At 43.9% G+C, this 25,614-nt stretch overlaps 1 protein-coding gene across 1 annotated transcript in view; it reads right to left on the bottom strand.

Annotated features, from left to right (window-relative positions):
- LOC124795275 (glutamate receptor 1-like) overlaps window positions 1-25,614 on the bottom strand; it is a 504,894-nt gene that overhangs the window by 89,189 nt on the left and 390,091 nt on the right. Inside the window, exons 7-8 of the mRNA XM_047259221.1 lie at window positions 21,652-21,816; window positions 1,740-1,946 (exon numbers count right to left, since the gene is read on the bottom strand). Coding sequence (XP_047115177.1) covers window positions 1,740-1,946; window positions 21,652-21,816 — 372 coding nt within the window. The remainder of the gene's footprint in view (window positions 1-1,739; window positions 1,947-21,651; window positions 21,817-25,614) is intronic.

The raw sequence follows: 25,614 nt of genomic DNA, 5'->3' as shown, positions 1-25,614 counted from the left end.
TAGGGCCTACAGGCCCTCTCTTACACGTAACCAGGCATACTCAGATTGAACGAATTTCAGTTTTTACAGAACATTATGGACATATCACGTGTTATACAGTATTTATGTTAAAAAATTAGACATTATGACAGTAGTACAAGGATAATGATAACAATCAAAAAATAATTATAACAATCGAGAATAATAATAATAACAATAATAGTAATGACTATTTATATGAAAGTAAACATATTTTACTTTCATATTGCTTTCATATTACTTTCCTATTGCTAGTTGGGAATTTTCTCGTTATGTTCTTGCAGCTTGTGAGTTATTCACATCGAGCAGAGACACAAGACGATAGAATGGGGTGAAAGAGATACAGAAGAGGTAGCTAGGTTAGAGGAAGAGAAATAGAATGGTAAAAATCGAAGCTATGATGGAGAGGAGAAAGAAAGAAATGAGGGGGCACAACAATGGTGGCTATACCGCCCCTAATATGTAAGTTCTGAGTTCCCTCTTGAATGTCGAGTGGTTCTGGATAAGACGCAGATCACAGAGGAGCGCGTTCCATAGTCGTATGGCTGAGATACAGAATGACACGGAGAAAGATTTTGTGTTATGTGAAGGTACAGCCAAGATGCTAGACGTATCCGATCTGGTATTGCGGTTGTGGAATGATGATAGGTGTTTAATGTGAGAAGATAAGTATTGGGGGCACCAGTGACTAAGAAATCGAAGAAGTAAGCATATCATGTAGAGATCGCGCACCTTATCTGGACGTATCCAACCTAGCTGGGAGTATGAAGGACTGGTATGAGCATACAACCGTATATTGCACACATATCTAACGCAAGCATCCGTCACTAGCTCGAGGCATCTCGAATTTTCACTATTTGTGCCGTGTTCAACTACATTACAATGGTAAAGATTAGGCAAGACTAGAGTTTGGACTAATTTTTGTTTAACATGGGTTGGAAATATTTTCTAAATTTTTGGATTGCATGTTGGGAGGAGAGCGATTTCCGGCAAGCTGTGACTGTTTGTTCTTCCCAGTTTAGGTGTTCATCCAAGATTATTCCAAGGTCTTTTACTGCATTTTGGTATGCTAGTTGGGTACCATTGAGGAGTATTTGAGGGACTGTTTCGCGAAAGTACCGGCTGATTAACTTTAGATGACATATAAGAATGACTTGGGATTTCTTGGGGTTTAGTGTCAGACGTAGGTTCTGTGCCCATCAAGAAACAGAGCAAAGATCTGCGTTCATACTCGCAACTGCGTCAGCAATGTTCTTGGGGCCTGTACTTATGTACAGTTGGATGTCGTCGGCATATAGATGGTAGTTGCAGGAGTGAACCACTGAAGAAATATCATTAATGTACAGCGAGAAGAGTAATGGACCAAGGACGGAGGCTTGGGGAACTCCAGAGCGCAGGTTTTTCTAAGATGACTTCTCCGAGCCACAAATGACTTGTTGACTTTTGTTTTTGAGGTAGCTGTCGAACAAGTGTATGGCGCTGTTTGAGAAATTCAGCTGTTTCATTTTAATCAGTAATACATCAAAGTCAACTGTATCAAAAGCCTTGCTAAAGTCAAGCAGTACTGTTTGTTTCTCAGTTAGGGTTTCCTCTGTCGCCTGTACAAGTTCGGCACTTCGATGACCAGGCCCAGCAGAAACAGTGGCCTTTTAGCGAGGAACTCCGCTCTGTAGGTTAGGTACCAAAAAGCACCGCGTAACTGGTGACTCCGCGCCACGTACCTTCCTGAGGATGCGCAGGATTTTGTCGCCGTGCTCCCAGGGCGTGACCCAGCCCTTGCTGGTGTTGCACTCTATGCCGCGGCTGCCGTTGTTGAAGACCTGGCCGCGGCGGAAGTTGGCCCGGAACACGTCCGGCTTCTTGCGCAGCAGCCGGTTGAACGCCTCCACCAGCACGAAGACGGCGTCGTACATCAGCGCCGCGGGGGCCTTCGTAAAGGAGAGCATTTGTCACACTGAGACCTACCCACAGTTTATTAAATTACGAAAAGGCGATAAACATCAGCAGATTCTCAAATCCATAACTCACATGGATATAAACTATCAAAATAACCAGGCACTAATATTGGACATTAATATGAGATTATTATTATTATTATTATTATTATCATCGTTGTAAGAGGTATGCGCTATATGCGCTGCCTGCAACAGGCAAGACTTAGGAGAGTCTCTGACCAGAGAGCAGTATGTAGTTAGTTGTTGCTTGTCAGTAGTCGGCATCAGTTTGCAGAGTTTGCAGTAGTCTGTAGTAGTCTGCGTGAGTCGGCGGTAGTGTGCGGTAGTCGGCGCTTGTCTGCGGTCTGCTCTGGTTGGGACTCTGGAGGATGAGTATTACTGTAGAAGGTAAAGAAGCAGACTTGCGCATATCAGGTAATGTATACCAACTGTCATCCAATTTCTTTCAAAAAATGCCCCAATAATAATTTTTATAATATAAAGTAATTTTTTTTAAAAAAAAGCATTCGTTTCAATTTAAAGACTTTATCCAATGAATAATTAATTCCTTTCACGAGTCACAAAGCATAGGCCAGCATTGCACGGAGCTGTGCCGAAAATTTTTTAGGTAAGAGCAGATATATTCGCGGTTTTTATTGAGGTAAGAATTTTTTGCTTTTTTTTATTCAGAATACAGGGCCGAGGCGCAGCGCTGCTGTCGTCATAAAAATTACCAGGTTACTGAATTTTTTTATTATTTTGTGGTTTCGGAATTTTTCTGTTTCGAATTTAACATTAAATGAGAAAAGAACTTTGTGGGTACATTGAATGTGAATGCATTTCTGCTCACAGATTATGAATGGGAACCAATATTTAAAATTCATTTAAATTAATATTTCCGTGGGGAGGTTACACTTGGTTCACTTAATTAATATTTTTGTGGGGAGGTTACACTTGGCGACATCCGGCCAGGATCGTATTTCTTTGTGAATCTTCTGATAAGTAGTCATATATCTGCTCTTATTTACCGAAACGTAGTTTGCATCTGGCGCAACGCATTTACTAATTTGTCACTCTTGCTTTCACAGATCATTGGCAATTTGTTGCTCTCTGTTGTAATTGTGTTTGTTGCATTTTTGCATTGTCCTTGTTTCATTTGTGCTTAATTTTGATTAGTGAAAATGCCGCGAAAAACTGTTAACGGTACATCGTGATGTGCCATGAGTGAAATAGCCGACTCGAATAGCTTGACCGATAATAGTTGCAACACTCAGTGTAATAGCGATAATCCTCCATATACTGACAACCAGTGCGTACCGACCACTAATAATGATTTTAATGCTAATAATGAGCAAACAGATTCAATTATGTCCTCTGTTAATTTATCGACAATTGATGACGCGGGACGTTCTGTTACAATGAACGCTACCCAGCTTGACACACCCGGTTTGCAAAATTTACGTAACGAACAGGTAAATGTTTTTAACGAAAATGAACAGTGTAGTCAGAATACATCAGATTTATTTAATTCCGGTGTAGTGCCTAACAGTGCACATCCGATTGGCAAACCTTTTCGGGAATCACAGAATGACCAAATGGTTACACAAAATGTGACAATTGCAGGTACGCCATCAAACAGCACAGAGAATAGAGTAGGTAATATTAGCTTGGATCAAATTATGGCATTGTTGCTACAAATTAATGAACATAATAAAAAACAAGACAACAACTTCAAACAACTTAATGAAAATAATGAAAATCTCAAACAACAACTTAATGAAAAACTCGACAACCATTTTAAACAACTCACTGAAAAATATGACAGGTCGATCAAACAATTTAATGAAAGTTTCAAACAGTCGAACGAAAAACACGACAACCTTAATAAACAGAACAAACAACTTAGTGAACAGATTACAGCCGTTACCGTACAACGTCATGATACTAAAGAACAATTACGTGACGAAATTGAGGCTTGCGCTAGGAACAGTAGTGGAGAAGTTCGATCTGTTGCACAAAAATTAAATAATACACATGCAGCCACAACAGAATCACTTAGAGATGAAATTAATGCAGTCACTGAACAATGTTCAGAAAACGCAACACAGATACGCGACGAGTTTCAATTAATGTCAGCAGAAGTTTCATGCACTCTGGATTCGGAAGTCGATAATAAATTTGAACAACAGATCAACCAAATTGACGAAAGTATTGAAGTGACAGAGATGAAAAATGTTTCAGTCACTAACACGTCACAGCATACGCCACATTCCGAACATTTCTCACACTCACACAGCCAGTATCATTTAGGTAATTTACAGAGAATACGTGAGTTAGATTCCGAAAAGACACAGACAAACAGATTCTTATGCAATCCTGAACTTGTTCACACATTCAGAGACGATAACGTTGATTATAAGCAATTTTTATCCGTAAGAAAATCTAAGGTATTTAAAAATGACAGAGCACAGGTACACGCTTAGAACTGGATACGACAATTTGCTCTTGAATTTTTACCGGCATTTCGTGTAATGCAGAAACTAGCATTGGCTTGGATACAACAATTTGTTTTTGAATTTTCACCGGCTTTGCCTGTAACGCAAAAGCTAAAATTAATTTGCAGCGCGTAATAGACCTCAGGGGATTCATTACGCTTCGATGAATATGTGCCGTAGCGTGCGCAGGGCCCCGAGCTGTAGTAGTGCTATTTGATCTTTAGTTTTCTGCACTGCTGCCTTCTCTTCTACTATCCTTTATATCTATCAGAACAGCTCTTCAACTATCGATCTATCTAGGATTAAGAATAAGTAAAGAAAACCCGATAAGACAAGTTTATTAAAGTGACAATTTTCATTAGGCACTCCAGAACTACCAGCGTAATTTTAATGAAAGACAAAATTTTAATCATCAGTATGTGTAAAATTATCAGCAACAGCGAACGCATTTTGGTAACAATAGAGGTTTTTCCCATCAACAGCAACAAAACCAACCGGTTAGCATACCCAACCAACAATTCAGTCTGCAAGGTCAACCAAGCTTTAATGTTTCGCCGCCTACGCGTATAGCGTCGGCTCCAACAAATAGTAACGCACAGCAACAAGGGAATCAGTACGTACAGAAAACACACCATTTCAATTCCTATCGCAATGCACCGTATAGAAATGACTATCATGACAGACGTCAAAATAATGAGCACAATTTTCAGCGTACGTTTAATAACAGTCGGTCTTATCAGCAGCAGAATCATCCGCAACAACATATTATCATGAATGAACCAGACAGTAGGTATCATCCAGAACGTAATACGTCAGGAAGAAATAACAGAACAGTACAAATAGTTGAAATGCCACAGCATCCTCGCGAAAATAATAGCACGTCAGATAGAATTTGACTAGATTCAGTACAGGTTGCATCTTCCAGCAATGTAAGCAGTACTTCAGATACACAGAATCTTGTTCACGAAAATGTTATTTGAAACATGCCTTGTTGAATGCACCACTTTTATCACATCCAGATCTTACTAGAAATTTTTCCATTGCCACCGACAGTTCTAACACCGCTTTACGAGTACACATTTTTCACGAAATTGAAGAAGATGACACTACAGTAATTAAAAACATAGCCTTTGCGAGTCGCATTCTGTCACCTGCTGAACGTAATTATTCTGTTACAGAACTTGAAACATTATGTGTTGTATGGGCATTTACGAGATTTCGGCATTTTCTTTATGGAAGACATACTACCGTTTACACAGATCATAGAGCTATACAGTTTTTACTTTCGGCTAAATTTACACACGACAGATTAAGCAGATGGAAACTTTATTTGCAGGAATTTAATTTTACAGTTGTTCACATTCCCGGTACACGAAATATTGTAGCAGACGCACTATCCTGTTCTCTCATCAACGATCATCGCAACCAACTTCTGCAAAGCAAATTTCAGCGTCATGTACATTCAACAAGTTGCATCTGAAAATTTCATTTCGTCGTCATTACAAGACATAGCACAAGAACAGAGTAAAGACAACGTGTGGAAAGAAATTAAACACCTTTGGCAAGATAGGAATAATGTTACCATTAGAAACCATTACACTGTACGCAATAACATTCTGTTTCGCCGCTCTCACCCTGACAGCAACAATTGGTTATTATGCATTCCTGACGAACTTGTTAACAAATTAATCTGGTATACTCATTTAAGTTACGCACATTACGGAGCCAGAAAATGTTTTCTTATACTGAGACAGAACTGTTATTTTACCAACATGGAGAAACGTATTCGATGAGTTTTAGCGTCATGTAAAATCTGCAGAAAGGTAAGTCAGATACGACTTCACATATTCCTCCATTACATCCGACTGTACCTGTTAAATTGAGACACATGGCCGCTGTAGATATTTTTGGTCCGATTCCCAGAACTAATAGAGGTTTTTGCTACATCTTTATCGCTGTTGAACTCACTTCAAAATTTGTTACCTTCACTCTGTTACGCAAAGCTACTGCTAAAACTGTTTCGAAAGCATTTGTAAAACATTTTCTATTTCATGTAGGGCATGTATTGAAAGTAATTTCCGACAATGGATCACAGTTTCGATCTGCTATATGGACACGTATGTTACGAGCTAGAAACATTTCTCCGATTTATATATCCAGGTACCATGCTTCTTCGAACCGTTGTGAACGATTAATGAAAGAAATTGGTAAACTGTGCAGAATACACTGCCATAAAAAACATATTGATTGGGACACACGCATACTCTCATTCCAGGATGTAATTAATTCCATACCAAATGAATCTACTATGCTATCTCCGACTGTTATACTGAAAAATGTCGAACCACCTAACAAAATTAACGAATTAGTAACCTTTCCTTTATCTCGTCGACTACCAAACCATGAAATAATTGACATTGCGCTGAAGAACATCAAACGTGCCGCAGAGCGCCGGAGAAGACAGCAAAAACAGGTTTGTACACGCCGTGACTTTCACATTGGACAGGAGATATTAGTACGCACACATTATTTATCTAATAGAGGAAAAAGTAAATGTAGAAAATTTGAGCTTCTATATGCAGGTCAATATCGAATTCGCAGCATTCCTCACCTCAATGTAGTACACGTCGAAACTTTGAGAACCAGAAAAACCAAAGGGAATCACCACGTCTCCAACATCAAACCTTTTATTGAATGAACATACTTTATGATTTATCACACTGTAATGCCATTTCCTGATTTTTTTTATGACCACTTATGCAATTATATTCACATGAACACTTACTTATGATTATCGTATTTTTTTTCTTGGCAAGTGCCCGGCAAGGTAAGGTTAGCAGGTCGCTCTTCTTGTCGTTACACCTCAGACCGTGCACATTTTTCCAGGTAAGCTTACACATTTTATGACCACTTATGCAATTATATTCACATGAACACGTACTTATGATTATCGTATTTTTTCTTGGCAAGTGCCCGGCAAGGTACGGTTAGCAGGTCGCTCTTCTTGTCGTTACACATCAGACCGTGCACATTTTTCCAGATGAACTTACACATTTTATTACCACTTATGCAATTTTATTTATGTGATTACTTACTGATGATTATCGTATTTTTTCTTGGCAAGTGCCGGCAAGGTAAGGTTAGCAGGTCGCTTTTCTTGTCGTTGCACATCAGATCGTGCACCTTTTCCATTCTTCATGTGTATATGATTGTTTTCCTGTTTTGTTTGTATGCACTATGAAATATTTAAGATATAACAAACACCAGTTGACTTTGACATTTTGCCTTATGATATCTCAACATCGTGACTATTTTACAATTTATTTATTTATTTATTTATTTATTTTTTTTTTTTTTTTGCTGTTACATTGTGATACTCTGTGTACATTTTTGCATCTGAACACTGTCTATGTTTTTGACATATTACGTTTTCTGTCATGCTATGCTGTATGCTCAATTATATAACTAGAAACCAGTTTTTATTTAATGGGTATATGATTTAAATGCAAGACATTAATCATTGTTCATCATTTTCAGAAAGCAATAACGTGTCAAAGAAATAAATTAAACAAACCACAGTGGATTACTGTGAAATGGGAATTTCACCTTCGCAGTGAACGAAAGAAGATGCAATATCTCGTCACGAAGAGTAAATGGATCAGAATTAAGAAGCATTAACAAGAATATACTATACACATCTTATCATAGCGGTCTCAACTAATTTTTTCTTTCAGAATACGAGGCGATTGATGCAGGCTGTCAGAGAGAGCTACACATCTTTGTTTTAGTGATGAAATATGGTAGAAATAAGAAACTCTGTACTATGAATAGTTGTATAATGAATAATGAAGTGATTTTTTGCAGATGATAATGAATGATGATGAATAGTGACGAAGAATAATACGGATAATGAAGTTTTTCTTTACAGGTGATGATAATAATGGAATTATGTTGATATGGATAATAAAGTTTTTCTTTGCAGGTGATGATAGTAATGATAATGTAGTTTTTTCTTTGCAGATAAGGATAATGTTGAAGTTTATGTATTAATGCTATGTAGTTATTTAAGTATTTGTTGCAGTTCGTTTTGACAGTATGTCTTATGTCGCAAGGTATGATGACTGAAGGTTTTGGAAAGGACAGCTAGAGAACATATATATTTAATACACATTTCATTACCTGTTAATTCGAAGTTCACTACTTTTCAGCATAATATGCTTTTCTTCTTTCAGTTTAATAATCCATTTTGTATTTTTCCAGGAGAAGCTATTCATGAAATTAATGTGCTATAAGCAGTTGGTCATTAAACCTGTGTCATTCATGAATGTGATCACATATACTATATTTGATTCATAATCTTGCTACAGCTGACTCATGACGAATGACGTTACCCATCTTCATTTGCAGCAATAAGTCAAAAGCAAATATTGTTATCCCCCAGCAATTTATTATAGATCCCAACGCAATGCATTGCTAGCACAAAAAAAAGTGTTACATTTTTAATTATGTCTTATGTCACTTGAATGATGAGTTCTGAGTAATAGTGAATGATATTTTGTAATAATGCATGCATGCCGTACGCTCATTAACTCCTGTTTTGATTGATGACTTCTAATGATTTGTAGCTGACCAATGAGTGCCAATAACTGTTTGTAAATATGTCACATGTCACTTGAATGATGGGAACCAATTTTGTTCAGAGGTTACAATATATTTATGATTCATTTAATTAATATTTTTGTGGGGAGGTTACAGTTGTTTCATATTTTATTTAAATATTTTTGTGGGAAGGTTACATCGTATGCATCAATTACAGTAATACAAATTTAGTAAAACAAAGAAATATATATAAAAATGAACATTTGAAATTATATACAGAAAACAAGTCTTAAAACGGCACAGACTGCACTCGGATCTTGATGGACTCGATCCAGCGGAGTGCCTCGTGGGATGCTTGATGGAGCTTCTCAATGCCACCAGGGAAGCGTCTGATTGGACAGTTATTCACAATGTGGCTCATTTTTTAGGTGTCATCATAGTAACACACACTGCCACTTGAAAAGCCCCACTTGTGTATGTTGTATTTGCACCTACCCTCTTCAGTCCGATATCTGTTTAACTGCACCCACACCTCCCTTGATTGGTGGAAGATTGGAATTGGAACTGTTGGATTGTCCACAAGTACATGGTTTCGGGTTCTTGTAGGTTGCCACTCGCGTTTCCACTCTGCGTCCTGGTCAAATCCTGTGGATAGAATTTGGACTCCCATTTCATATGCTGGTGTTCCAGATTTGAGGCGTTTCCTGGGCAGTGACAGCAAATCGTCATGAAGAGGGATCGAGTTCTTTTCAGAAACTTGCTGACAGAGGTTGTAAAGAGCAGCCTTTCGACGGAGATCTGGTGGACAGATGTTTGAAAGCACTGGTAGCCAGCAAGTAGGTGTAGACCGGACTGTACCACTAATTACTCTCATAACTGAGTTCTGTTGCACGACTACTGTCACTACGTGGGCGCTTCGGAGGCAGACTGGTGCACAGTATTCTGCTGCAGAGTATACCAGTGAGAGGGATGCCCCTCGGAGGACTGATGTGGTTGCTCCCCTGGTAGTGCCTGCAAGCTTTCTCACAAGGTTCACACGTGTTTCTATCTTCTTAGCCAAGTTGGAAAGGTGTTTCTTGTATGTTAATGTTCTGTCCAGAGTGACTCCCAGGTATTTTGGGCTTTCGTTGTATCTGTGTCCACCCTTCATCTCTATGACGATCTCTGCTCGGAACACTTTCGGTGAGGTATTTGAATGTCTGTACCGGAATGCCTGTATCATTCTTCCTAAAGCTCCGAAACTAGGGAAGGCAGAGATATTTTACGATGGAGTCTGGAGGGAATTCGGCGTTCTGACTCATCCCGAATATGTTCAGTTCGGCTCAGGTCGGGACTCTGGGCCGGCCAGTCCATTTAAGAAACGGTACTGTGCACAAACTATTGCTTCAAATTTGCTGCTTTGTGACAGAGTCCACTGTCATGTTGATACAGTCATCGACTCCGAACCGTTCCTCTAATGCACGCAGTACAAAATTCCGTAAAATGTGTTCATACCCTTCCATATACAGGCATTAACCACTAGCACTCCCCGCCCCCCTCGTCATCCCCCCTCCTCACCACCACCACCAAATACTTTAAAATCAGCTCCTCCGTATTTCGCTGTTGGCACTACACATGATGTCAGGTAACGTTCAACAGACGTTCACCAGATGCAAACCTTTCACTGAATTGTCACAGGATATTTAACATATCTAGTCACACATTTCCATCCATTCAGTCTTCTGTAGCGTCTATCCTTACACCGCTTCAACCATGTATTATCTTTGAATACATAAGCGTTTGGCTTATGAGAGGCTGCTCAACCGCTCTACCCCGTTATTTCTAATTCCTGCGTGCAATGACTGTGTCATATGGACTTTTGGCGGCACTTCGACACTCATAAAGGATTCTATCCGCTGATTTCATGCAATACCTCCCGCATTCAACCTTCCGCAATGCCCGACGTTCCCTGCTCGTCAGTATATGTGGTCTGCCTAGTCTTTCTAGATGTTATTGTTCCTTCGCACTTTCCTTTCAAAAACGTACAGCACTTCACTTAGAAGGGTTGAAGTTTTCCTTACTGATATACACTGAAGCGCCAAAGAAACTGGTATAGGCATGCTATTCAAATACAGAGACGAGTAAACAGGCAGAATACGGCACTGGGATCGTCAACGCCTATAGAAGAAAACACGTGTCTGGCGCAGTTGTTAGATCGGTTAATGCTGCTACAATGGCGGGTTACCAATATTTAAGTGAACTTGATGTTACACTCGGCGCACGAGCGATGGGACACTGCATTTCTGAGGTAGCGATGAAGTGGGGATTGTCCCGTACAACCATGTCACGGGTGTACCGTGAATATCAGGAATCCGATGAAACATCAGATCTCCGACCGCTGCGGCCGAAAAAAGATCCTGCAAGAACGGGACCAACAACGACTGAAGGGAATCGTTCAACGTGACAGAAGTGCAACACTTCTGCAAATTGCTGCAGATTTCATCAACAAGTGTCGGCGTACGAACCATTCAATAAAACATCATCGATATGGGCCTCTGGAGCCGATGGCACACTCGTGTACCCTTGATGCCTGGACGACACATTGCCTCTTATCTCGCCTAGGCCCGTGAACACCGAAATTGGACTGTTGATGACTGGAGACATGTTGCCTGGTCGAACGAGTAATAGAGTAGTAGAGGGGTTTTTGGGCACACGACAGCAAGGTCTTCAGCGCCCGTTCAGTAACATAGGGAGACGGGCGTCAAGAAAAATCCCAGAACAGGAATATAAAACGGAACATAAAACACGGGTAACTATCGTTGAAAAATATGTGCTCATCCACACCGAAGCGTGGGATGAAGCAGGGTGTCAACAGTAAAACATGGACAACACAGGAAGAAAATGATAGAGGGAGCTAAAACAATGTAGCAGATGGAAGTGGCTGGCTGACCACAAGGAAAAAAGGGGAAGAGTCAGCCACTCTGCAATACACTAAAACCTCCAGCCTAAAAGTTTAGGCCAGAGTCCAGACACGTCACAAAACTTAAAAACCCTAGGCACACACGTCTCATCATTAGCTGAAACAGAAGGCAGATCCCCATCAACTTGTGCTTCTGCCCGTGCATCACGGTATAAAATGCAGTCTTTTAAAATGTGCCGGACAGAGATGTGCACACCACAAGAATCACAAAACGGAGGATCCTCCCGCCGTAATAAAAAGCTATGTGTGAGAGGATAGTGCCCGATCCGAAGACGTGTGAGGGCCACCTCTTCCCGCCTGAGCAACCGGCAGGAGGAACGCCACGGCCGAGTGGTTGACTTTACCAATCGCAGTTTATTGGCCGTCACCGCCAGCCATTCGTCCTCCCACAACTCCATGCACTTCCTGTGGAGTGCAGCAATGACCGACTGCGAGGGGATAGGACACTGGACCACATCCTGCTCTCTGCAGGCCTCCTTGGCAGCCCGATCGGCCTGTTCATTGCCCCATATGCCGACATGACCAGGCACCCAGCAGAAGGATACCTCTTTACCCCGCCGTTGGAGCAAGTACAGTTGGTCATGTATCAGCTGGACCATCTCCTCAGTCGGGCATAGGTTCTGCAGTGATTGTAAGGCACCAAGAGAATCGGAGCAGAGAAGAAATCGATCGCCCCGAACACGATGCATCAGGTCCAGTGCCTTCAGGATCGCGTGGAGCTCCGCTGCGAAAACGGTATATTGAGCAGGGAGGCGAATCCGGGTAACATGATCAGGGAACACCACAGAACAGCCAAGGAAATTCTCCTGTTTGGAGCCATCAGTGTAAACGACAGTGAAACCGTGATGCACATCTAAAATGTTAAAAAACAGTGGCTGGAATGTAAAATCTGGCGTGTCATCCTTCTTAAAACGAGTCAAATAAGTTTGGGTCTCTGGAGGAGCCAAGGTGGAGATCTGCTCCAACCGCGACGTAAAACACGAAGACCAGCCATAGACATCGCAGCGAGGCAATCCTGTGCGCGAATCCCATAGGGCTGCGTCGCACGTTGCCGGTTATGAAATAACCGTGCCAGAGGAGGCTGAGCAACGGTATGGTATGCAGGTGTGTATGGTGTGGACAAAGTTTTATACGCCTGGCGTACCGTAAGTAGCCGTCGCCGCATATGAAGTGGCGGTTCACCTGCCTCTGCACAGAGGCTTGGTATGGGGCTAGTTCGGAATGCCCCAGTGGCCAACCGAAGCCCTTCATGGTGGACAACGTCCAAAATGTTTAAGTAAGAAGGCCTCGCAGACCCATACACCGTGCACCCGTAATCGAGCCGAGATCGCACAAACGCCCTGTAAAACTGGAGCAGACAAGTCCTGTCAGCTCCCCATGTAGTGTGGCTAAGACATTTTAAAATACTTAAAGCCTGAAGCGACCGCCGTTTCAGATCTTTAAGATGAGGTAACCACGTGAGCCTCGAGTCAAAAATGAGCCCCAGAAATCTCACCGTGTCTTTAAAAGTAAGAATAGTGTCCCTCAACCGCAACTCAGGAAAGGTTAAAATCGAACGAGAACGGTTAAAAAGAACACATACAGACTTCTCGGTGGAAAACTTAAAACCACTGTTCTGCGCCCAGTCATCCAAACGCCTAATCGTAAGTTGCAACTGACGAGTTGTCGTTGCAAGGCTTGAAGAAGAGCAGAACAAAGAGAAATCATCCACAAACAAAGAACACTGGACAGGACTTTTCACTATGGACGTAATGCTATTACTAGCGATGGCAAAGAGAGTCACACTTAAAACGCTACCCTGAGGGACATCATTCTCCTGCTCAAAGCGATCAGACAGGACGTCACCAATTCGGTATCTAAAATATCGTGGCGAGAGGAAAGACTGAATAAAAAGAGAAAGACAACCACGAAAACCCCATTCGTGAAGCTGCTCCAGGATGAGACGCCTCCAAGTGGTATCGTAGGCCCTCTCGATGTCGAAAAATACACCTAGAACGTGATGACGGCGGAGGAAAGCTTGGTGTATAGCCGCCTCCAGGAGGGCAAGGTTATCGAAGGTGGAACGAAACCTCCTGAACCCACACTGAAAGCGACTAAGGAGTTGCCGGGATTCTAACATCCAGACAAGGCGGCGGTTGACCATCCGCTCCAAGGTCTTCCCTATGCAACTAGTGAGGGCAATACTACGGTAGCTACTTGGACTCGTGCGGTCTTTCCCAGGTTTTAAAAAAGGGATTAAAACTGCCTCACGCCACGCGTCAGGAAAGTGACCCGACGCCCAAATGTCGTTAAAAAGTGCGAGGAGGAGTTCTCCGTTGCGCATTGTGAGGTGCCATAGCATACTGTAATGGATCCTGTCGTGACCAGGGATGTGTCACGAGCACCAGACAATGCAGAATCCAGCTCCCACATAGAAAATGGGCAGTTGTGAACTTCATGAGAGGTGGACTGGAAGTTCAGATTACATCTCTCAGCAACCGCTCTATGGCGCTGGAAACCTGGATCCTGACTGGTTGTTGCAGTAACTGTGGCAAAATACGCTGCCATAGTCTGGGCAATGTCTCGCGGATCCGTGTGGAGAGTGCCGTTAGTCATTACAGCAGCTATGGGGCACCTCCCTCCTCTGCCAGAAATTCTCCTGATGGTCTCCCACACAATGGAACTTTTGGTGAAACGATTAATGGTGTTCAGGAACGTTTGCCACGACCTCTTCTTGCTCTCACGAATAATGCAGTGACATCTTGCCCTCGCCACCCGAAAGGCTGCAAGATTCTCAGCAGTCGGCCGACATTTGAACCGACGCAGAGCCGCACGCCTTGTCCTGATTGCAGAGCGGCATTCGGCACTCCACCAAGGCACAGGTGGCCTCTTCCGGTGGCCTGTGGACTGTGGAATGGATGCTGCAGCGGCGTGGTGGACCGTTTTGGTAATATGATCCACCCACACCTCAACATTCGCACAGTGTTCGAATTGGGCCAACTGGCTATAAAGTGTCCAGACAGCTCTACTGAGCACCCATCGTGGTGGTCTCCTTTCGGGCCCCACGCCATCTGGCAGGTGAATCCAGATTGGGAAATGATCACTGCCGTGCAAGTCAGCAACCACTTCCCAGTGAGCACTGGCGGCAAGAGCTGGAGAGCAAAGCGAGAAATCAATGGCAGAGAACGACCCAGTCGCCGTGCAGAAATGAGTACTGTGTCCTCCATTGAGCAAGAAGCCACAGGATGACAGGAGAAGCCTCTCAATCGCTCTACCCCTGGGGCAGGTAATTGCAGAGCCCCAAAGCACATTGTGGGCATTAAAATCACCACAAATAATGAATGGCTGGGGTAGCTGTGTAAGAAGGTCGGTGAGGGCCGCTTCATCAAGAGCATCATGTGGGGGCAAGTAAAGTGAACATACAGTCAATGGATGACGCACGTGCACGGACACAGCGACGGCCTGTAAAGTCGTCGTAAGTGAGAGAGGCGAGGAGTGGTAGTCCGTCCTGACGAAAATACCTACGCCTCCTCTAGCTCTCTCTCCACGCAGGTCGTCCTTTTTGTGGAGTGTATAGCCTCGTATCTCAGGGGAGTATGATGGATGGAAATACGTCTCCTGGAGACAGAGACACAGTGGTCTACCCTGAGAGAGTAGACGAAGTTCCTCCACATGCGTCCTGAACCCTTGCAAGTTCCACTGGAGTATGGGAGCCATCTATGTTGGGGGTAGCACCTTCATCCTGTCTCTCCGACGGGGCGGGGAGACCGCAGCAGGTGGAGGGGCAGGTGTGGGACGAGATGATTGCCCCATACATACATCGTACTCCATCAACTCTGGGGAAGAGATGAAGCCTCATGTAAAACAACATCTGCATGGTCAGATGGTTTACCACGGGATTTGACCCGCTGTTGCTGCTGTACAGTAGCTTTCTGTGGTTTGGTGGACTTTGGGGGAGCTGATGTGGGAGTGGGAATTGGCGCACTGGGCTTGGGAACAACCTCAGCTGTTGGAAGCGCGAGGGGCTGGACCAAGTTCGCCGCTGTACCTTTGTCTGCCGTTCGAGTAGGGGCTACTGGCTCTGAAACACTGGCTGCGTTGCAAGAGCACTGACAGCTGCAGGTATTAGTGCCAACACTCACCACCCCTGCGTTGAGGCATCGACTTTTGGTGTAGGCTTCTGTACCAGGGATGCAAAAGATGTAGCAAATGTGGGAGGGTGCATCGACTTATAAATCTTCTGGGTCTCACCATAGGGGATACGCTTGGTTGTTTTTATTTCCTGGACCTTGCGTTCCTCTAAAAATATGCGGCAGTCCCTACTCCAAACAGGGTGCTTCCCAGAGCAATTAATACATTTAGCCGGAGACGAGCAACCAACTCCTTCATGAGCAGCCTGACCACAGTTTCCACAAGTCGCTTCGCCTTTACAGCCTAAGGTGGTATGCCCAAAACGCTGGCATTTAAAACAGCGCATTGGGGTCGGGAAATAAGGCCTCACACTAAGGCGAAGGAAGCCAGCTTTAACATGTTCAGGAAGTATTGTGCTACTGAAGGTCAGAATAAAGGAGTCGGATTTGACAAGAGTGCCATCAACCCTCTTCATGATGTGTTGGACATCAACGATACCTTCTGGAGCCCACTCACGTTGCAGTTCTTCCTTGGGAATATCAACTAGATCCCGGCATGTCACAACACCTTTGCTGTAGTTCAAGGTGCTGTGCAGTTCAGTGTTGGTTCAAATGGCTCTGAGCACTATGGGACTCAACTGCTGAGGTCATTAGTCCTCTAGAACTTAGAACTAGTTAAACCTAACTAACCTAAGGACATCACACACATCCATGCCCAAGGCAGGATTCGAACCTGCGACCGTAGCGGTCTTGCGGTTCCAGACTGCAGCGCTTTTAACCGCACGGCCACTTCGGCCGGCTGCAGTTCAGTGTCTATGGCATACTCTCCAAGGCATTTAGCAGATTGGAGGTTAGTTGCTTGCTGGGAAGTGGAAGTTTCCACTAGCAAGGTCCCATTGCGTAAGCGCTTCACCGATTTTAAGGAGCCACAGATTCCCTACAATCCCTTTTGTATATAGAAGGGCGAAACCTTCTCAAAACTACCCTCCTTCCGTTTCACAATGAGAAACACATTCGGATTACCAGAATGCATTCTGTTACCTAAAACTGGACTTTTTAAAGAAGCGCCGGAGTCATGGGGACTGACTGCACGGGCTCTCTTAAGAGACTGGGTGTTAGAACCTTCCAGCGGCCCACCCTTTCCGCTGGGAGGAAGAAAAGAGGATTTCGAAGGATCCATCACGGTCCCACGAGCAGCTAGGGAACTAGAAGTCCACCTAGACAGAGCCCCGCGTGCCTAGGTAAGCCTTATACAACTGAGGTACGGCAGGTTCCCCAGAGGTTGGCCGCTATCGACTGTTCCACCTCAACTGCCATGCATCTCATCAGCGCACAGCACACCTTGAGATTGAGGGTTTTTTTTTTTATAGAGGTTTATTCCATCCTCACGATCCGGGCGGTCAAGCAAAGATCCCCATTCCCTGAGACACACAACGTTCCACTGCCGCGCCGCATGGTGGTCGCTGAAGTGTGCTCAGAGGTTACGGTGACAGGGGACGGGCGGCGCTTACCAGTCCCCAGCTCAGGAACCCCGGGGTCGCCAAGCCCGTACCCAGCAAATGAATGCTGAGCCCCTGGGGGCTGGTCGAACGAGTCTCGTTTCAAATTGTATCGAGCGGATGGACATGTACAGGTATGGAGACTACCTCATGAATCCATGGAACCTGCGTGTAAGCAGGGGACTATTGAAGCTGTTGGAGGCTCTGTATTGGTGTGGGGCGTGTGCAGTTGGAGTGATATGGGGCCCCTGATACGTCTAGGTACGACTCTGACAGGTGACAAGTACGTAAGCATTCTGTTTGATCACCTGCATCCAGTCAGGTCCATTGTGCATTTCGTCAGACTTGGGCAGTTCCAACAGGACGAAGTGACAACCCATACGCCCTGAATTGCTACAGAGTGGCTCCAGCACTACTCTTCTGAGTTTAAGCATTTCCACTGGTCACCACACTTCCCAAACATGAACATTATTGAGCTTATCTGGGACGCCTTGCAACGTGCTGTTCAGAAGAGCTCTCCACCCCCTCACATTCTTACGGATTTATGGACTGGGTGTCCGAGTGGCACTGTTTCAGACATTAGTCGAGTACAGGCCACGTCATGTAGCGGCACTTCTGCACGCTCACGGTGTTCTTACACGATATTAGGAAAGTGTACCAGTTTCTTTGGCTCTTCAGTGTATTACTCAAATGACATCCTATGACTAGACCATGTTCCAAGTCACTGAGCTCTACTGACTGACCCATTCTGCTGTTACTGTTCTTCTAATAACATCACAATACTTCCCGGATCTTTTTATCCTGGTCGGTCCGTCTCTCGCGATATCTACTGGTCAATTTCGGATTAGTTAGGGGTGTCTGGAAAGTTTTGATTGGATACTGTATTTACCATTTACTTGTTAGTTATTCACGGTTGCGTGTCCATGATTTCATCTTATGACTAAGATGATTTTAAATAACAAACAAAAAACTTCCGTAATTATTGTTTTTCAGTTCAAAAACAATAATATGAGTGAGACGCACTGGATTGCCTCGCTGTGTCAGTGTTGCCATCGCCATGTTAGGCATAGCAGTACAGCACCACCTTGAAAACAAGCACATCTTTAGCTGTAAAAGCATCTGCACAAATACATCATTATTGTGACGTATGTCAAACAACTCTGCTTGATCAGAAGACTGCTAAAGCTAAATTCCACGTTGTTTAGGCAAGTTATTACGGAAGTTGCCAACGTATCGCTGTCGATGTTTTAATTAATCAGCAGAAACAAGTACAACAACAACAGAAAAAAGTATAACAATTTATCAGACTCGAGATATCATGATTTCATGGTTCGATTGAAATACTTGGACTGCTTGATAACACTTAAGACTGAATACTGAGTATCAGTCATTATGCAAAAATAATAAAATAAGGAACGGCATTGTAATGGATGTGACAGATCTGTTTTCGGTGTCACAATTGGTGAAATCATTGATAAATGGTTTGTTATACCGACATCACATTAGGCGATTGTTATAATTTAATGACGCTGCCATTTGTTGGTTACTGGCCCATAATTTGAAAATCTGAAGGAAAGGTTGTAATTGCAGTATGTAAAATGAGTGAATCTGCTGCTAAATACGGAATGAGAATCGACATATAAAGCAAAAGAGATGACATTTAAGGACTGGAACCTCCAAAAGTTAAAACTGTTATACATGAGCAATTAAATCAGAGTTGTGGGGGGCTTTATATACCTAGGATGCAGTTTTAAATATCCCAAGCCAGATGGTTTAGAGGTAAAATTGATCTAATTCAGACATTTACGTGGAGTCACATAATGTACTTCAAAAGGTACTCTACACAAACAAATATTAATTAAATTTTGGAAACTAATAACATTCCCTTTGCTGCTGTGTGGTTGCGAATGCTGGACCCAACATGAAATCTGTTACCACAGATCAAATCGTCAGAGATGATGTTCCACCACTTCGTAGGTGCCATGAAAGAACACCGGTTTTGGACAAATGCTGAATGCAGAATCTGTTACAACTATAACAGAACACAAAGACCAACGTTTGTTCTGAGCCTTAAGAGGCCGAAAGTCCTAATTTTTAAAGACGAACGTAGATGACGATGATGAAAAGGAACTAAAGGTAGTAATTGAGGACTTCATGAGAATTCGTTTGGGTTAATACAGAATTATGAAGTCATAAATAGTAGAAGAGCTTAGGTCAACAGCTTAGATGAACGAAATATATATACACTACTGGTCATTAAAATTCCTACACCACGAAGATGTGCTACAGACGCGAAATTTAACCGACAGGAAGAAGATGCTGTGATATGCGAATGATTAGCTTTTCAGAGCATTCACACAAGGTTGGAGCCGGTGGCGACACCTACAACGTGCTGACATGAGAAAAGTTTCCAACTGATTTCTCACACACAAACAGCAGTTCACCGGCGTTGCCTGGTGAAACGTTGTTGTGATGTCTCTTGTAACGATGAGAAATGCGTACCATCACGTTTTCGACTTTGATAAAGGTCGGATTGTAGTCTATCGCGAGTGTGGTTTATCGTATCGCGACATTTCTGCTCGCGTTGGTCGAGATCCAATGACTGTTAGCAGAATATGGAATCTGTGGGTTCAGGAGGGTAATACGGAACGCCGTGCTGGATCCCAACGGCCTCGTATCACTAGAAGTCGAGATGACAGGCATCTTATCCACATGGCTGTAACGGATCGTGGAGCCACGTCTCGATCCCTAATATATTGGGACGTTTGCAAGACAAGAACCATCTGCACGAACAGTTGGACGGCGCTTGCAGCAGCATGGACTATCAGCTCGGAGACTATGGCTGCGGTTACCCTTGACGCTGCATCACAGACAGGAGCGCCTGCTATGGTGTACTCAGCGACGAACCTGGGTGCACGAATGGCAAAACGTCATTTTTTCGGATGAATCCAGGTTCTGTTTACAGCATCATGATGGTTGCATCCGTGTTTGGCGACATCGCGGTGAACGCACATTGGAAGCGTGTGTTCGTCATCGCCATACTGGGGTATCCCCCGGCATGATAGTATGGGGTGCCATTGGTTACACGTCTCGGTCACATCTTGTTCGTATTGACGGCACTTTGAACAGTGGACGTTATATTTCAGATGTGTTACGACCCGTGGCTCTACCCTTCATTCGATCCCTGCGAAACCCTACATTTCAGCAGCATAATTCACGACCGCATGTTGCAGGTCCTGTATGGCGCTTTCTGGATACAGAAAGTGTTCGACTGCTGCCCTGGCCAGCACAAATCTGTCACTAATCGAAAACGTCCGGTCAAAGGAGGCCGAGCAACTGGCTCGTCACAATACGCTTGTCACTACTCTTGATGAACTGTGGTATCGTGTTGAAGCTGCATTGGCGTCTGTACCGGTACACGCCATCCACGTTCTGTTTGACTGAATGCCCAGGCGTATCAAGGCCGTTATTACGCCCAGAGGTGGTTGTTCTGGGTACTGATTTCTCAGGATGTATGGACCCAAACTGGGTGAAAATGTAATCACATGTCGGTTCTAGTGTAATATATTTGTCCAATGAATACCCCTTTATCTTCTGCATTTCTTCTTGGTGTAGCAATTTTAATGGCCAGTAGAGTATATTTTAGGAAGGGTTTGTTCTGTCGGATATTTCATCATTGTAAGAGTACGGTGACTCCTTGACTTTTGTCTCAGTGCGGATGCACTATATCGTCCGAATACCTACGGGAATCAGTAATTTGCAAGTAGCGGGCTACTGCGTGCGATAAGTTGGAGATCTGAGTCTGTCAGGGGCCGTGTCCGGATGGCCGAAACGGTTAAGGCAACCGCTCATTAGAAGCGGTAATTCCGGGTCCGACTCGCGGTCTGGTAGAAGGGTTCAACTTTCGCCATTGCATTACCACAATGCCCTGTGTGGCTGGAAGTCACGAATTCCGACCCATACTCTTTCTTTCTTTATCCATTCCGTACTTCAGATAAATTAGATGAATGAACCTGTATTGTGGTACTGGTTGCTCACCGAGATGTAGTCCCGGCCGGCGCCTGGAGACGTGCTGGGGTCGATTTTCCTCCAGCCATCGAGGAAGTCGCGCACGAAGTTCCGACTGCCGTCCACGATCCGGAAACCCGTGATGTTGACGGCGCCGTACTCCGTCACGTCTGTCTCCCAGTGGTCATCCATTATCTGCAACATTTCAGTCCTTGTTCTGTTTCAGCGTCTCTTGCGTCTAAAGCGTGCCGTTGCCAGAACGTCGTTTAAAAATGTTCAGTTCTCTGTGATTCGTATGACGGTCGCTAGAATGCGTTAGGGGTGTTCGTGTTTAGTGTTGTCACGAGGTCTGGGAGGATATATGAGGGGTGTGAACAGTGTCAGATGTTGAGTAACCACTGTTAACGATACAGATATACTACCTAATTGTGTGAGACACAACCTGACACAATTTGAAAGGGGGCCTCATTGTGGTTTCCATATGGTCAGCTAGTAGAATTGTGCAGTATACAGCCTCCCAGATTTGTGTAGCATTCGGATGTGACAGCGGGAATGTGAGGCTCGGCATGCTCATCGTCAAGGAAATTTTGTTGTTGTAAGATCTTATGGGACCAAACTGCTGAGGTCATCGGTCGGACTATTCAATCTATTTTAAACTAACTTACGCTAAAGACAACACACACACACCCATGCCCGTGGGAGGACTCGAATCTCCTCGAACCGTGACAAGACGCCTAAGACCGCGCTGCCCATCGTCAAGGTTCTAGTTGACCACGTATGATGCGCACAAGGGAGGATCGCCATGTTGTGTACCTAGCACATATGAGCCTGTCGTACGAGAACAAATAATGGACGTCCTGTATCATTCTGTATAAACTTGGAGTATTGGTCGGAGACTAGTGGCAGCTGGACAAGAGAATTACAGACCCAGGGGTAGTCTGCCGTTAACACTACAGCGCAGACGGTCGAGCTGGGAGTGGTACTGATGAATGACGTCGCACCGTGCTCACCTATGACTCGTCTATCAGCACTACCCTGGACGACCATAGTCGGCGAATAAGGCAGCGATATGGGGCAGTTCCCATCCTTTAAATGATACGGAGAGGCACAGCGGTGTTACTCCTGCCGTTATAGTATCGGCAATTATCAGGTATGACTTCAAACTACGCTTGGTAGAAGCTGTGCCGAACAGCGGTTTCTCATGAACTCCCTGCGCCCATGTGTGCTATGTCTCGTCCGACAGTGTCTTAGTGCCATTTCAACAGTAGAACGCTCGGCCACACAGGGCCAGTGTCTCCAAGCACTCTGATTTGTCTTGAAAATTTTATGAAGAGTAGCTTTTAAAGCAGTGGGACTGGGAAAAGTAATGAAATTTCACTAAAATAAATAACTAAAGGCAAGATTTAACTTTCTAACGAGCAAGTGGAAGTTATCTTTGGATTATAAAAACATACATAAGTCGACAGCTGGACTTTGCTTATCTGATTGCTGATAAGAAATCAGTTGAACCTAAAAATTGATATTGAAATATTCTTTAGAACGTTTCAAACAGTTCGGTTAAGTGCGAGCTGAGATTTGAAGCCAGTTACACCGAAGAGCCAAAGAAAATGGTATAGGCAAGCGTATTCAAATACAGAGATGTATAAACAGGGAGAATACTGCGCCGCGGTCGGCAGATAACAAGTGAATGGTGCAGTTGTGAGATCGCATACTGCTGCTACAGTGGCAGGTTATCAAGGCTTAAGTGAATTTGAAGGTGGGGCTATAGTCGGCGCACGAGCGATGGGAATCAGCAAATCCGAGGTTGCAATAAAGTGCGCATTTTCCCGTAAGACAATTACTCGAGTGAACCGTGAATGTCAGGAATCCGGTAAAACATCAAATCTGCGATATCGCTGCGGTCGCAAAAAGATCCTGCAAGAACGGGACCGACGACGACTGAAGAGTACCGTTCAACGTGACAGAAGTACAAGCTATCCGCAAATAGCTGCAGATTTCAGTATTGGGCCATCGACAAGTATCATCGTGCGAATCATTCAACGAATCATCATCGATGTGTGTACCCCTGATGACTGCACGACACATTGCCTTCCGTCTCGCCTGGGCCCGTGAACACCGGCATTGGACTGTTGATGACTGGAAACATGTTGAATGATACATGAGTATCGTTTCAAATTGTATCGAGCGGATGGACGTTTATGGGTGTGGAAGCAACCTCATGAATCCATGAACCCTGCATGTTAGCAGGGGACTCTTCAAGCTGGGCCGACCTCTGTGGCCGAGCGGTTCTAGTCGGTTCAGTCGAGCCGCGCTGCTGGTAGGTCGCAGGTTCGAATCTAGCCTCGGGCATGGATGTGTGTGATGTCCTTGGGTTAGTTAGGTTTAAGTAGTTCTAAGTTCTAGGGGACTGATGACCTAAGATGTTAATTCCCATAGTGCTCAGAGCCATTTGAACCATTCTTCAAGCTGGTGGAGGCTCTGTAATGACGTGGGGCGTGTGCAGTTGGAATGATATGGGATCGCTGATACTTCTATATACGACTCTGACAGGTGACACTTCCGGAAGCATCCTGTCTGATCACCTGCATCCATTCATGTCCATTGTGCGTTCCGACGGACATGGGCAGTTCCAGCAGGACAATACGATATCTCACACGTCACAGATTGCTACAGAATGGCTCCAGAAACAGTCCTCTGAGTTTTAAACCTTTTCGCTAGCTACCAAACTCCTAAGATGTGAACAGCATTGAGCATATATGGGATGCCTTGCAACGTGCTGTTCAAAAGAGATCTCCAACCCCTCGTACTCTTACGGATTTATGGCCTGCCCTGCAGGATGCATGGTGTCCTTTCCCTGCAGCACTACTTTACACATTAGTCGAGTCCATGCTGCGCTGCGTTGAGGCTCTTCTGGGTGCTCGCCAGGAACCTACACGATATCAGGTAGGGGTACCAGTTTCTTTGGCTCTTTCGTGTGGTATTTAATTTTGGAGGTGGACATTACGTATCAGAGACTACATCACTGAACTGCGCTGAAGTAGTTGTGACCTATGGTGAAAACAATTTAACGAATTATAAACAAAAAGTGCAAATGTTTGAAATTTAATGAAATGATATGTCTATACATCACCGAAAAGTAAAGAATATTGCAAATTAAATAGTCAGTGTGCTGAAAGAGGCTTGGCGAGTCCTCCCTCGGTCCTGGATGTGTGTGTTGTTTTTACAAGTTAGTTTAAATTACGTTAAGTAGTGTGTAAGTCTAGGGACCGATGATCTAAGCGGTTTGGTCCCTTATGAATTCACACACATTTGAACATTAGATGCGCTAAGTGAGTTCTAGATAGCAAGAACTTTGTGACCAGCCGAGAAGACGGATCGTAAAGATTCTGCAGTTTAGCCTGATTTCAGAGAAATAGAAGAATCCGATTGCAGCTGATCGCGAACCTGGGATCTGTAAATTACAGTGTCTATCTGGTAGCTAATATGACGAAGGCCAACATTCTGACCGCGAGAGCGTATAGGTATCTGTAGTCATTTAGTTTTCTTCGTATGCATGCGAGATGCGATCTTCGTAGGTATAACTCACGAATTGACGAAGAATAGGTACGATGTCTTACGTATATAGTGGTGGCGTAATAATAACGTTAATCTTCATTAAGATGGTCTTTTCAGTATGTGCCGTGTGCTCCATACAGTAAATATCTCTGGAGTGAGCATACACATGCGCAGAACAGATTTTGTGTTGTCAACATACATTGCCGGGCTGGTCACGTGATCTCGGGACGTCGTGTGTTTGTTCGTATAGCGCCCTTTATATTTAGAATGTCACTACATCCCTAGTACAGACGGATTCTTTTCGTACGTGTCGTGGATTATTTACATATGTTGCGCACACATTTTAACAGTATCCATTTGATACCGGGAATAAACCAGCTACGTAACTTTTAAGGGCAAGTGATATTACATTCTGCTTCTTTGCGATAGGTGTCATAG

Source organism: Schistocerca piceifrons, chromosome 4, assembly GCF_021461385.2.
Source record: "Schistocerca piceifrons isolate TAMUIC-IGC-003096 chromosome 4, iqSchPice1.1, whole genome shotgun sequence".
NCBI classification, from domain to species: domain Eukaryota; kingdom Metazoa; phylum Arthropoda; class Insecta; order Orthoptera; family Acrididae; genus Schistocerca; species Schistocerca piceifrons.
Note: the sequence above shows the minus strand (reverse complement) of the source record. Positions and strands in the feature narration are given on the sequence as shown.